General features: G+C 41.4%; 1 protein-coding gene across 1 annotated transcript in view; it reads left to right on the top strand.

Moving 5' to 3' along the window:
• Nucleotides 1–13,389, top strand: part of LOC132780258 (dynein axonemal heavy chain 10-like) — a 106,096-nt gene extending 92,707 nt beyond the window's left edge. The window contains exons 67-79 of the mRNA XM_060783866.2: nucleotides 510–664; nucleotides 843–997; nucleotides 1,761–1,944; nucleotides 2,767–2,967; nucleotides 3,754–3,963; nucleotides 4,523–4,618; nucleotides 4,869–5,040; nucleotides 7,723–7,854; nucleotides 10,280–10,491; nucleotides 10,587–10,754; nucleotides 11,389–11,569; nucleotides 12,350–12,495; nucleotides 13,048–13,389. Coding sequence (XP_060639849.2) covers nucleotides 510–664; nucleotides 843–997; nucleotides 1,761–1,944; nucleotides 2,767–2,967; nucleotides 3,754–3,963; nucleotides 4,523–4,618; nucleotides 4,869–5,040; nucleotides 7,723–7,854; nucleotides 10,280–10,491; nucleotides 10,587–10,754; nucleotides 11,389–11,569; nucleotides 12,350–12,495; nucleotides 13,048–13,194 — 2,159 coding nt within the window. The 3' untranslated portion in view covers nucleotides 13,195–13,389. The remainder of the gene's footprint in view (nucleotides 1–509; nucleotides 665–842; nucleotides 998–1,760; nucleotides 1,945–2,766; nucleotides 2,968–3,753; nucleotides 3,964–4,522; nucleotides 4,619–4,868; nucleotides 5,041–7,722; nucleotides 7,855–10,279; nucleotides 10,492–10,586; nucleotides 10,755–11,388; nucleotides 11,570–12,349; nucleotides 12,496–13,047) is intronic.
• The last annotated feature ends 178 nt before the right edge of the window (nucleotides 13,390–13,567 follow it).

Here is a 13,567-nt window from a genome sequence, read left to right as displayed (position 1 = left end):
ATTATTATTATTATTACATTTAGATTATTTTACTCTGTGTATAATTACATTTATTATTTTACTCCATTATTGTTATTATTATATTTATTATTTTACTCTATTATTATTATTTTACACTATTATTATTGGAAGGGTAAGTAAGCACATTTACATTGAAGAAGTTGGACAGTCTTATCTAAAATTATAGTTTTATGTAAATACTCAAAAACATTTAACCTACTGATGCCCCAATTAATGTAATTTTATTGGTATCTATTTTTATTTTGAAATTTACTAGTAGCTGCTGCATTGCCCACCCTCAGCTTATACTTGAGTCAATACATTTTCTCGATTTTTTGTGGTAAAATTAGGTGCCTTGGCTTATATTCGGATCGGTTTATATAGTGTATTTTCTTCATGGTATATACTGTATTTTCTTCACAAATTGAGTGAAAAATATTTGCTGTTCTTAATGAGTTTCTAAAATGTGCACTGGTGGAGCTGCTCACATTTTTCTGCCCTGACTCTAGGCAATATCTCTTTGGAGAAAAGTGCTCGAAAGAAGCCATGTTCGTGGATTTCTGATCAAGGCTGGGAGGATGTCATCCGCATTGCGGAACTGTTTCCAGAACAATTTGGAAGCCTCCCAGATGACGTAGAAAATAATCCAGATGACTGGAAAAATGTGAGTAAGATTCTCCACCCTGAAAACTCAAACCTTCAGTATTATGAAAGGAGAGGGGTACTTTGAGGGACAGGGAGGAGCAGTGAGATGAAAAATCCCTAGCAATTGTATCCTTCCTTAAAGGCAGCACTCAATGTTTATTGAATGACTGAATTGTTCTCCCATATTTCCTTTGCAGTGGTATGATGTTGATGCCCTTGAACAAGTCCCATTTCCCATGCAATACAGGAAAAGCCTCTCCAACTTCCAAAAGCTACTGCTTTTACGTTGCTTCCGGGTGGACCGTGTGTACCGTGCCGTGACTGACTATGTCACTCTCACAATGGGTGTGAAGTAAGTGTAAGACCTTTGCCTTTAAACCTCTGAATGTGTCAAATGCAATGTGTCTCTGAATGTGTCAAATGCAAGTTCCTCGGTCTGAATTTGGCCCGCCATGTCATTTTTATGTTGTCCTCAAGATCCTGTATTACAACTTCTGTATTAGACATTATGACTAGAGCTAATGGGAATTGCAATAGAGTAACATCTGGAAAGTTGCAGTTTGTAATAATAATAATAACAACAACAATAAAAGTAATAATACTCACTAACACCTTTTGTGACTTGCAGTGTCTAGGAAAGTGGGGTTTTAATCGATTTTCAAGACTTGTGGATATGATGTCTGACATTAAAATGCCCTTGAACTTTTTCCCAACTTCAGAACCACAGGCGCTGTTGGGCTTCAATTCCCCTTATCCCCACATAATCAAAAGCGATGGGACCTGTCATTCAGTAATATTTGGGGACCCAAATTGGCTTAAAGCTGAAGAACACTGACAATTATATACAAATATCTATCTGTCTGTCTGTCTACATATCTATCTATCTATCTATCTATCTATCTATCTATCTATCTACCTGGCCCAACGTCTCCATGGATTCTCCCTCCATGGATTTAACAGCCCTTTGAGGGCAGCCATAAGGTTGATGTGGCCCTCCATGAAAATGTGTTTGACACCCCTGCTGTAGAGAATCTAAGCCCGGTGTCGTCACATGAACTAAGTTATGTCTCTGCCTCTTACATTACTCACCTAAGTTTTCCTTCTCCTTTTGTTAGATATGTCCAGCCTCCAGTGATCAGCTTTGAAGCAATCTTTGAGCAGAGTACCCCAAGTTCACCCATCGTTTTCATTTTAAGCCCTGGATCTGACCCTGCCAGTGATCTCATGAAACTGGCTGAACGTTCAGGTTTTGGGGCAAATAGGCTGAAATTCCTGGCCATGGGACAAGGGCAAGAGAAGGTAAGTTTGGCCCCAAAACTCAAGTCAAAGGGTTTAGATATTTTGGAGGATTTACTAGTAAGCATTTCTCTCTCTCCATTAAGTGGTAGAGGAAAAAGCCACTTGATTGTGGTTAGGGGTGGGACTCCAAATGATTTTGACCCAGAGATGAAGGATTGTGGGAGTTACAGTTCATATGCAGAATCCCCTCGAGTATGTAAAAAAACCTCTTCTCATCTCAAATCCTACCTGGTCAGAGGCTGGGTATTTTTCTCTCTTGCTCTTTTTGCACTACTTACCTAGTACTGCAGGAAAGGCGTTCCTTTTACAGATTTGGCAGACAGAACCTTTGCTTTGAACCCACTTGACTTTACACCACATTACTATTGAAGGAACATTCTCCTTGCTCTTACTGCTCATGGCGGCACTTACTGTGCCACCCTTTTGGCACTTAAGCAATGGTGGGAAAAACTGGAAGCAAAGCATTTGCTGATATTGTTGCTTTTGAGTTGTCCACATGGACTGCACCAGGACTGGAGAGAGAAATGTCAATCCAGTTGTCATGTGGACTTGTAGTGATCACACAGGTGTGCTTAGCTGAATGGTTGGGACTTAAGAGGGACATAAAGTGTACAAACTGGTTATCCTGTAAACATTTACCTACACGTTCCTTTATGAAATGTGTTCTTGATTCTTGGAATGGCAAAGAGTTGCAGTCCTCTACAATTGGATTTAACCCTCTACGTTCCAACCATAATGGCAGTTAACCCCAATGGTAGTGGATTGCTCCTCCTGCCATCCCAGAACGTACCTTCAAGTTAAGCCCAATTTCTTTTTTTCCAGGTTGCTCTGCAGCTGCTGGAGAATGCTGTGGCCCGTGGACAGTGGTTAATGTTGCAGAACTGTCACCTCCTGGTGAAGTGGCTGATTGACCTTGAAAAGGCTTTGGAAAAGATTGTTAAGCCACACCCTGATTTCCGTTTGTGGTTGACAACTGACCCTACAAAGGGATTTCCAATTGGGATACTCCAGAAATCTCTAAAGGTATCAGTTCAGGGCCATAAGATCAGGGTGGGTGAGTGTGCGTGTGAAGTCTTTTGTTGCCGTGGAAATAGGCTTTGGCCTGGTTGGGTCTTGTATTCCCACAAATCAGGTGTGGACTAAGCATACTTTGGGTTGCTGTAAGTTTTTCGGGCTGTATGGCCATCTTCCAGAATGCTTCTGGAACATGGCCATACAGCTTGAAAAACTTACAGCAACCTGGTGATTCCGGCCATGAAGGCCTTCGACAGTAAGTGTACTTTATTTGTTTTTCTGTGTGGAGGGAATGGGGGCTTCACAACTGAACTCTTTCAAATATATTGGAGCCTGTCCACAATCGCTCCCTCTTTCCCCCTGTTTAAGAATGAGGGACCGATGTCCCTGCTGACTAGGCCTCCATGTCAGTGGGGCAGACAGACTCAGAGAATGATGGCACCCAGCCGCTTCCTATGTCTTTCTGCAACCAAGGTGGACATTTTATCCATGTATACCATTTCAAAGATCTTTTAAAAATCCAATCCACTTCTCGCTTTGAGTCTCACTGCCAAAACCATCTCATGCAACGCCTTCAGATTCATTCCTTTCATTTGTTCATTGGACATTCTCAATACGAATAATTCAGGTTTCTGTTGAATTCTGATTTTAAAAATGTCCTGCATCGACATTTGTATAGTCTTCTGAATTTTTTTCAGCTTTGTCAGATGCCCACTAACAAAAATGTCCCTCCTTCTTTGTGGTTATTTGATAATATCCAGTTGCTTCTCTTTTTGGTTTCCCCTGTTCTGTTAGGTGGTCACAGAACCTCCCAATGGGCTCAAGCTGAACATGAGAGCCACATACTTCAAAATATCAAATGAAGCACTTGAGCAGTGCCCACACCCGGCTTTCATGTCCTTGGTCTATGTTTTAGCATTTTTCCATGCTGTGGTTCAGGAAAGAAGGAAATTTGGGAAGATTGGTTGGAATGTGCCTTACGATTTTAATGAATCGGATTTCCAGGTAAGAAGTGAACCTCTGCTGCCCAAAAGTATGCAGGACACCATTGCCCGTGGTGGCGGTTACTTCAAACCCTGTGGCTTCCAACTTGCTTCATTCCTTGTATTCTTGGCCCTGTTGTACAAAGTAAAGTTCCTTTAGAGTACACGTTTGTAGTAGAGTTGTGCTACATGAGAGTAATTGTCTTATGTCGGTTATAACAGGCTGTGCTTTTTATTTAATTTTAGTTTGTTAAGTTATAATTCGTATTTATATGGTGGTTTGTATAAATTTTGTTAGTATGGATGTATTGTTGTTGTATTTGGGCATTGAATGTTTGCCTTTTATGTTTGGAATCTGCTCCCAGTCCCTTTGGGGAGATAGAGCGGAATATAAATATATTATTATTATTATTATTATTATTATTATTATTATCATTATTTTTTCCCATTACATAAATGTTCACAGCCGGCTTGTTTTTGCAACCGGATGGAATGTCTGCAAATACAGTTTGGGGGAAAAGGCTGAATCAAGTGAATAACCTGTACCCTTTTCATCCCACTACTGTTCATGACTGCTTTAGGTTTGCATGGAGATCCTGAATACGTATTTAACAAAAGCATTCCAGCAAAATGATGACAAAATCCCATGGGGGAGCCTCAAGTATCTTATTGGTGAGGTAAGCAAGCATATTCTGGAGAAGTCAGTTTCTATGGCTACCTTTTGTAACATCTGGCCCTGCCTTTGATTCTCCAAGGCTTGTTCCTTTTCCTACTACCCAAAGGGAAGTGCCAGAGATGACAGTTGTGGCTTCCAAATGACCAGTGACAGGGTAGTAAGGAATACCGGAAATATTGCCGCTTCATAAGCATCTTATTTTACCTTTATGATAAGAGAGGGAAACCTGATGCGGGCTTTGTGTTTCATAGGTGATGTATGGAGGACGGGCCATTGACAGCTTTGATCGGCGCATCCTGACCATCTACATGGATGAGTACCTGGGGGATTTTATATTTGACACCTTCCAGCCCTTCCATTTTTACTGTAATGATGATGTTGACTACAGGATCCCTGAAGGAGAGTCAAAGGAGGATTATGTTGGTAAGCAAAACTTATTTAGGCTTTCAAGCTGTGGTGGTGGTGATGGAGGCACTTTCTATGGAGGCTTTTAAACAGGCTAGATGGCCATTTGTTGGGGGTGCTTTGAACACGATTGACCTGCTTCTTGGCAGGAGGTTGGACTGTATGGCCCATGAGGTCTCTTCCAACTCTATGATTCTATGATTCTATATGCAGTCCTTCCAAGAATTTTTTTTCTTTCTTTACGGTGGTAACAAATTATGCTAGGCAACAAAAAAGCCCACTATATGGTTCAGATATGTGGATGACACTTTCATCATCTGGAGCCATGGAGAAGAAGAACTAAACAGGTTTCTAGACCATGTTAACAGCATCCACCCAAACATCCAATTCACCATGGAAAAAGAAAATGAAAGAAAAATGCCTTTTCTAGATGGCCTAGTCATCTGCAAACCAGTTCAACAATTGGGTCACACAGTTTACAGAAAAACCACACACAGAGATAGATACCTACATAAAAACTCCAACCACCATCCAAGTCAAAAAAAGAAGCACAATTAAAGCCTTGGCAGACCATGCAAAAAGAATCTGCGAACCCCACCTCCTCCAAGATGAACTGAACCACTTAAACCGGACTCTACAGGCCAATGGATACTCCACCTCAGACATCAGAAAAGCTGCAGGCTTGCCATACTTCAAGGGAACCACTGACCGCATAGGGAAGCTGATGAGGAAACACAACATACAAACTATACAGACCCATCAAGAAAATCCAGCAAATGCTACGTTCAGCAAAGGACAAGAGGGATCCTCTTACTTCTGCAGGAGTCTACCGTATACAGTGCAGCTGTGGACAAGTCTACATAGGGACCACAAAACGCAGTGCCCAGACATGAATCAAGGAACCTGAAAGGCACTGCAGACTACTTCAGCCAGAGAAGTCAGCCATAGCAGAGCACCTATTGAACCAACTTGCACACAGCATATTATTTGAGAACACAGAAATGCTGGACCACTTTCAACAACCACGTCAGGCTACACAGAGAAGCCACTGAAATTCACAAGCATGTAGACAATTTCAACAGAAAGGAAAAAACCACGAAAATGAACAAAATCTGGCTACCAATATTAAAAAACTCTAGAAACTCCAGAGAGGAAACAATCAGGGACAGCTAATCACCTCTTAACAAAAGATTCCCCTCGGCACTAACAAGCCACACCAAAAAACTGCCAGACCATCAAATGCTAATCAAGGTGGCCAATTGAAACATTCACACCTAGCTTCAACAGACAAGAGTTCTTTGTCCCACCCTGGACATCATTCCATAGATATATAAACCCAATTTTCCTAGTTCCAACAGACCTCACTACCTCTGAGGATGCTTGCCATAGATGCAGGCAAAACGTTAGGAGAGAATGCTTCTAGACCATGGCTATATAGCCAAAAAAAACCTACAACAACCCTATGCTAGGCTGATTGGAATGTGTTTCTGGCTCTGGCTCTTTTCCAATACTGATCCCAGGAAGCTTCAGAACTTCTGTCCAAAGTCCGCAAGCTATGGAGATATTTATGCTAATAATGGGAAAATGCTGCAACGCTTAGTTGTTCAAATGCTTAACACTGAAAGCAGCCTCTGTTTATGAAGGGTCTCCTTTAGCACTCTTGTTGGTTTCAGATGGATTTTTGAGTGAGACCTTTATAAGTGGACTCACGTGGATGAGTAATTTCCCAACATCTGTATTCATGCAGCTCCTGCTGTTGCATGATAGCCAGTGGAGCGACTGAAGCACCATGGGCAGCAATGTGCATCAGGGGCAAGTGATATGCCTCAAAGCACTCCTGCCAGTGCCTAAATGCTCATCTTCACAATTCAGTCACTGGGTTTTATTACTTTTCTGCACTGTAGCTATGGATTTGTAGAGTTAACATGTAGGCTATGATGTAGAATCTTGGTCTTCTTTAGGCCTTTATTGTCTTTCTTTCATTGGGGCTTAGTGGTTATCTATAGATATATTTCTATGTATGTAAAAAAGTAAAAATATATCTATCTATCTAATCATCCATCTGTCCACCCATCAATCTATGCATGTTTGTGTTTTCCAAGCTGCTCCCACATCTAGAGAGCCATGTGAATCCTGCTAACAATGGATCTGGATCAAACACACCCACGACCAACTTTCAATACTGAAGGGGATTGGGGGGGAGGTGGAGGGAATTGACTCAGGATGATGGGAGTTGTAGTCCAACGACATCCAGAGAGTACTGTTAATCCCACCGACGACGGATCTGGACCAAAGTTGGCGCACATACTTCTATTACCAATTTTAAGTACTGGTGGGGGGTTTTTTTGGAGGGGGCCTAACTCAGGATCATAGGAGTCGGAATCCACCCACATCCAGAGATCATTGTGAACCCCACTGAAGATGGGTCTGGACCAAACCTACCACACATACCTATCATGACCATCTTAAAACACTGGCGGGGTTTGACAAAGGATTATAGGGGTTTTAGTTCACCCACATCCATAATATCTACCCCAAGCATCGCCAAGTACCTAAGCTAGTTAAAATAAACAACAGCGTTGCCTTTTTAAAAATGAATTCCATCTCCTTGCTTGTGATAACCTTAACCGAAGGGAGTCGGACTGCCACATTGATTTTATTCTGCCCCTTCCCTTTCCCTTTTCTCTCTTCGTTTTGCAGAAGAGATTGAGTCCCTTCCACTTGCTAATACCCCCGAGGTGTTTGGCCTCCATTCTAATGCTGAGATTGGATACTACACGCAGGCAGCGCGGGACATGTGGTCACACCTTCTGGAGCTGCAGCCTCAAACAGGTACGCCGGTCTGCCATTTTCAGTGAGGTTTGAATCAATAGTGAAATTGTATTGTCGAAGGCTTTCATGGGATCACTGGGTTGTTGTAGGAATCACTGGGTTGTTGTAGGTTTTTTCAGCTATATGGCCATGTTCTAGAGGCATCTTCTCCTGACGTTTCACCTGCATCTATGGCAAGCATCCTCAGAGGTAGTGAGGATGCTTGCCATAGATGCAGGCGAAACGTCAGGAGAGAATGCCTCTAGAAAATGGCCATATAGCCCAAAAAAACCTACAACAAACCACAATAGTGAAATTCTTCAAGTTTACGGGAGAAATTCATGCCTCTGATCATTGAATGGTCACCAACCCATGTTAGCATGTACTTTTCATATGTTTATTGCTGTGCTCCATTTTCTACAATTTTCTGAAAACTTTCAGACACTCTCCCCAAAAAAAACATGAAGCAGTACAAATTTCAACCAATTTTATAATTGACTAGCTGTGCCCTGCCATGCATTGCTGTGGCCTATAGTAAGAATTTTAGAAGTAGAGGTAGATATCTGGACTATTATAAAAGAGAGGTATCTACCTATTCCTTCCCCCCTTTTTCTTCCCCTTTCTCTCCTTTGTTCCTTCTCTACCTCTTTCTTTCATTCCTTCTTTCGCTCTTTGGTTTCATCCTTCCTTCTCTCTTTTCTTCCTTTCCTCCCCCTTTCTCTACTTCTTCCTTTCGTCTCCTTTCTTCCCTCCCTGTTTCCTTCCTTCTTTCGTTTTTTATTTCCTTTTCTACTTCCTTCCTTCTTTACTTTTTTCCTGCATTCCCCTCCCTTTTTCTTTCCTTTCTACTTTCTCTTCTTCCTTCCTTCAGTACCTCTTTCTTTCCTTCCTTCTCTCCTTCCTTCCGGCCTGTTCTCCCCCAATACCAGAGTCCCTTCTAACTCTATTCTGTGAGTCTATTTAATATAGTAATATATAGTAGTAACATTATATTATATAGTATTATTTATGTTATATAGTATTATTTATATAGATAGTAATACTATCTATATAAATAAAAATGTAATGTTAGTTTGTGGGATTAACATAACTCAAAAACCACTGGACTAACTGACACCAAATTTAGACACAATACATCTATCAGGCCAACGAGTGACCATCACTCATAAAACACTGAAAAACACAGCAGAAGAGACTTAAAAAGCCAAAAAATAAAAAAAATACATTACAACACAAGTGCAAAAACACACACACATATTTATAAGTTGTTTACTTGTAACTAGTTTCCTGAGTAGTCACCTGTGAATTCGCACATTTGGTATCTCTGTGCCTGCGCAGGGAGGGAGAAAAGGAAAGAAAGGGAGGAAGGAGGGAAAGGAGGGAGGGAAAGAAGTAAAGGAAGGAGAAGGGAGGGAAGTAGAGAAAGGGAGAGAAGGAGGGGGTTGTACTGGATGGCCTTTAGGGCTCCCAACTGGTTGGCCATCTTTTGTGAGGACTTTGGTGGTGTCTTCCTTTACTGCCAAATGAGGTTGGGCTGGATGGTCTTTGGGGCTCCTTTCCAAGCAATGTCAGTTTCGTGTGTCCCTATTACCCTCATCATGGCACCTTCCTCCTTCCCCTGTGCTGTGGGAGTGTGTGTGTGGGAGACAGAGAGTCAGAGTGTGTGCACAGAGTGTGGCCAGCCTCATACTTATACAATCTGTAAAGACTGTTATAGATTAATGTACGGTGATGAAAACACGTCATGAGATTATAAGAATACTGGAACTTCTCAGCCTGATTATGAACACAAAAACAATTAAAGCATATTATGGAATGAGTCATCTGCATAGATTTTGTGAGGTTGGCTGAAACGAATTAGGTCATCAAATAAAGTGGTCTTATGAATGTATGTTTAAAAATAGAGAGCTGTGTCTGTAATATGTTTTGATGATGGAGGGAACTACAGATTATTTAGAGCCCAGTAATAAAATATGTCTACAGGTTCCATATTTCATTTAGTCTTCTCACAGACTAAAAGTACTCAGTGTAGGATTGTTATAAGTTTTTCGGGCTGTATGGCCATGTTCCAGAAGCATTCTCTCCTGACATTTTGCCAACATTTATGGCAAGCATCCTCAGAGGTTGCGAGGTCTCTGGCAGGCATCCTCACAACCTCTGAGAATGCCTGCCCTAGATGCAGGCAAAATGTCAGGAGAGAATGCTCCTGGAACATGGCCATACAACCTGAAAAACTTACAACAACCCAATGATTCCAGCCATGAAAGCCTTCAACAGTACTCAGTGTAGTTCTAAGAACTGGATACTTACCATGAAGGTTCATTCTGGTTTGATACAGAAGATGAAAACCAGAGAGATTGAGAAGAGATTGGGCATAATATAATCTGTATGAATTTTTCCTCAAACCAAGCAAAGATTTAATGTCTGCAAATTTCATTAATTTTAGGTGAATCCGGTACTGGGATCAGTCGGGATGAATACATTGGCCAGGTTGCGAAAGACATAGAGAACAAGATGCCCAAGATCTTTGATATCGATCAGATAAGAAAGAGCTTTGGAATGGACATTACACCGACAACAGTGGTGTTACTTCAGGAACTAGAGCGCTTTAACAGACTCATGATCCGTATGACAAAGTCACTGGCTGAATTGCAAAGAGTAAGCAAAGATATTGAGGAAAAGAACTCATCATGGTTGCCTTTCTTTTTTTATTGTTAATTTAACAAACTTTCCATGGCATTTTTTTTTACTAGGCTTTGGCTGGGGAAGTTGGAATGAGCAATGAACTAGATGAAGTGGCCCGTGCTCTTTTCAATGGGCAAATCCCAAACATCTGGAGAAAACTGGCCCCTGACACACTGAAAACACTTGGCAACTGGATGATTTACTTTAAGAAAAGGTATCTTCAGTACACCTCGTGGGTAAGTATACAATGCAATTGAAATTTAATTTGGAAAGGGCTGTAGCTCAGCAGTAGAGCGCATACTTTGCATATGGAGGGTCCAGGTGAGAGACAGGATCTTGAGAACCATTACTTGTCTATATCAAGGCTCCTTAAACCATTTCCACTCATGACCCTCTTCTGGCTGAGAATTTTTTTTATGTCCCCAGATATATAGGTATATAAAATAGGTATAAAAACCAAACATTTCCTTATAACAAGCCAGCATTTGCTGAACGTTTTGTGGAATCCAGCTGAAGCATTTTCTGTAGCTGACTATAAACACTATTAGTATATTATTAACAGATTCATGTAAATGTCTACAGCAGAAAACATTTACTGCTGCCATTTTTTGTGTGTGACCCCAACATTATGCTAAGGGGACCCCATATGGGGTCGGGACCCACAGTTTAAAAAGCTCTGGTATAGATGGCCAGATAGTCTACACTGATAAAAGGCAGCTTCCTGTGTTCTAGTCATCTTTACCTGACGTGTGCATTATTTCATGTCTACAGTGAGCTAAGGGCCATTTCCAAAACTAGTTAGGCATGTGAAATGTTGGACATGGTGACTTAAGCTGGAAAGGATTCAGCCAATTGGTTTTGTGTTTTCAGGTTGAAGAGGGTGAACCGAGCGTCATGTGGTTGTCAGGACTTCACATCCCAGAGTCATATCTGACTGCACTTGTTCAGGCCACCTGCCGGAAGAATAGCTGGCCTCTGGACCGCTCCACCCTGTACACCCAAGTGACCAAATACAGGACTGCAGAAGAGGTCACAGAGCGCCCTGGACAGGGTATAACCATTTGAAGCGTTGGTTCTGTGGGAAAGCATTTGAAGTGTCCTTTGGATAAGGAACGTTGGTTTGTTGCAAACAGGATGTGCACGCTAAAGAGGACTTCCTGGCTTCCAGGGAGTGGGATTCAATAGAATAAAACAACAATAATCCTTCTGGAATAATGGGAGGAACAAGCCACACCCTCCCTTTTAGTTAGTTAGCAGTAGTTTGATTTTTCTAAGAGGTTTATTTGCTTGACGGATTGAAAGTAAGGACTACAGTTTATGTTACAAGTTTCAGTTACTATAAAGCTGGTTGTACCAGCCTGATGTAGGCACGTGTTGTAATTTCTCCATGGGATCCCCTGGTGGCACAGTGGGTTGAAAAGCTGAGCCGCTGAATTTGCTGACCAAAAGCATGGCGGTTCAAATCCGGGAAGCAGGGTGAGCTCCCACTGTTAGCCCCAGCTTCTGTCAACCTAGCAGTTTGAAAACATGCAAATGTGAGTAGATCAATAAATACCGCTTCGGTGGGAAGGTAACGGAGCTCAATGCAGTCATGCCAGCTACATGACCTAGGAGGCGTCTACGGACGACGGCTCTTCAGCTTAGAAATGGAGATTAGCGCCACCCCCCAGAGTCAGACATGACTAGACTTAATTTCAGGGAAATTTTTTACCTTTATCTAGCATTAACCAAGGCCTTATTAAATAATGTAGTCAGTCTCATGATATATTTAAAATGATATCCGACTTTGCAAGTGGATTCACGCAGATCCTGTGTTTCCGGGTTTCACTAGGATGCTTTGTTTCTGGCCTGTACCTGGAAGGAGCCGACTGGGACCTTGAAAATGGCTGCCTTATCAAGAGTAAGCCCAAAGTATTGGTTGTCGACTTGCCCATCCTGAAAATAATCCCCATTGAAGCTCATCGTCTCAAACTACAGGTACAAGCTGCCAAGAGCAGGTCTTAGGTCTTTATTTAATTCCAGGCGACATGGAATAACGTGATGCAGGAATCCTTTCTCCTACTTACAATCAAGATTTTCTGTTTACATACGGTTCACACTCTTTTAAACATAGTTGTGGGTGCAGTTCCTTTTTCCTGAATGTTCCCCTCCATCCCAGAAAATACTAGATAGCTTTCAAAAACTGGAATGTGACTGTTCCAGCCTTCCCCTTCACTCCTAAGTGCATCAGTACATTAGAAAACATTTATCAGCATGTTGTTGTGCATGATTTATCCCAGGTTCCCATTGCAGTTCATTTCACCATAATTATAAAAGCACTTTCATCTTCATACATATTTAGAATGCCATACCCTCTTTTCCCGTTATGGTCTGCTCTGTAGCGAAAAAAAAACCCACCCTTTTGAATTTGTCTACCTACAAAGCTTTGTTTTTATAATATATTGAAGTAGAAACAAGGCAAGTAATTTTTATGTGTGACGATAGTGGCTTGCAGGTATGTAGTAAATCCTCTTATTTCTTTCCTGTCAGAACACTTTCCGGACCCCAGTGTACACAACATCCATGCGGAGGAACGCTATGGGCGTGGGCCTGGTTTTCGAAGCCGACCTTTTTACTACAAAGCATATTTCTCACTGGGTGCTGCAAGGGGTTTGCCTCTCGTTGAATGCCGATTAGGAGCAGAACTTGGTGCAAATTCTGTGGATGGGGAAATATATTAACAGCCACACACAGAATTCATTCAGTTCCACTTGCTTTTACCTTTGGAAGACTATTGGTTGTGATTTTGAAGAACATTTGTGTTTACCTAGCATAACTCAAGATTTTTACAAATATTTAAATACTTTCATTTGTTTGAAAATAAAGAACTCTGTTTTGTTCAGCACAGGCAACGAATCCGATTTGTTTTTTAAAAGCCTCAAAGATATTTGAAAATACAAAAGACTACAACACATAATTTTCATAAGCTTTCATAGGCTAGGGTCTGTCATTAGATACATGATGCATGTGGTTGCCAGGGGTGAGCAAACACTAAGTGCAGAATTTATTT

The sequence above is a fragment of the Anolis sagrei genome, chromosome X (assembly GCF_037176765.1).
Source record: "Anolis sagrei isolate rAnoSag1 chromosome X, rAnoSag1.mat, whole genome shotgun sequence".
NCBI lineage: Eukaryota > Metazoa > Chordata > Lepidosauria > Squamata > Dactyloidae > Anolis > Anolis sagrei.
The sequence above is the reverse complement of the archived record's forward strand: the minus strand, read 5'-3'. Positions and strand labels throughout refer to the sequence as shown.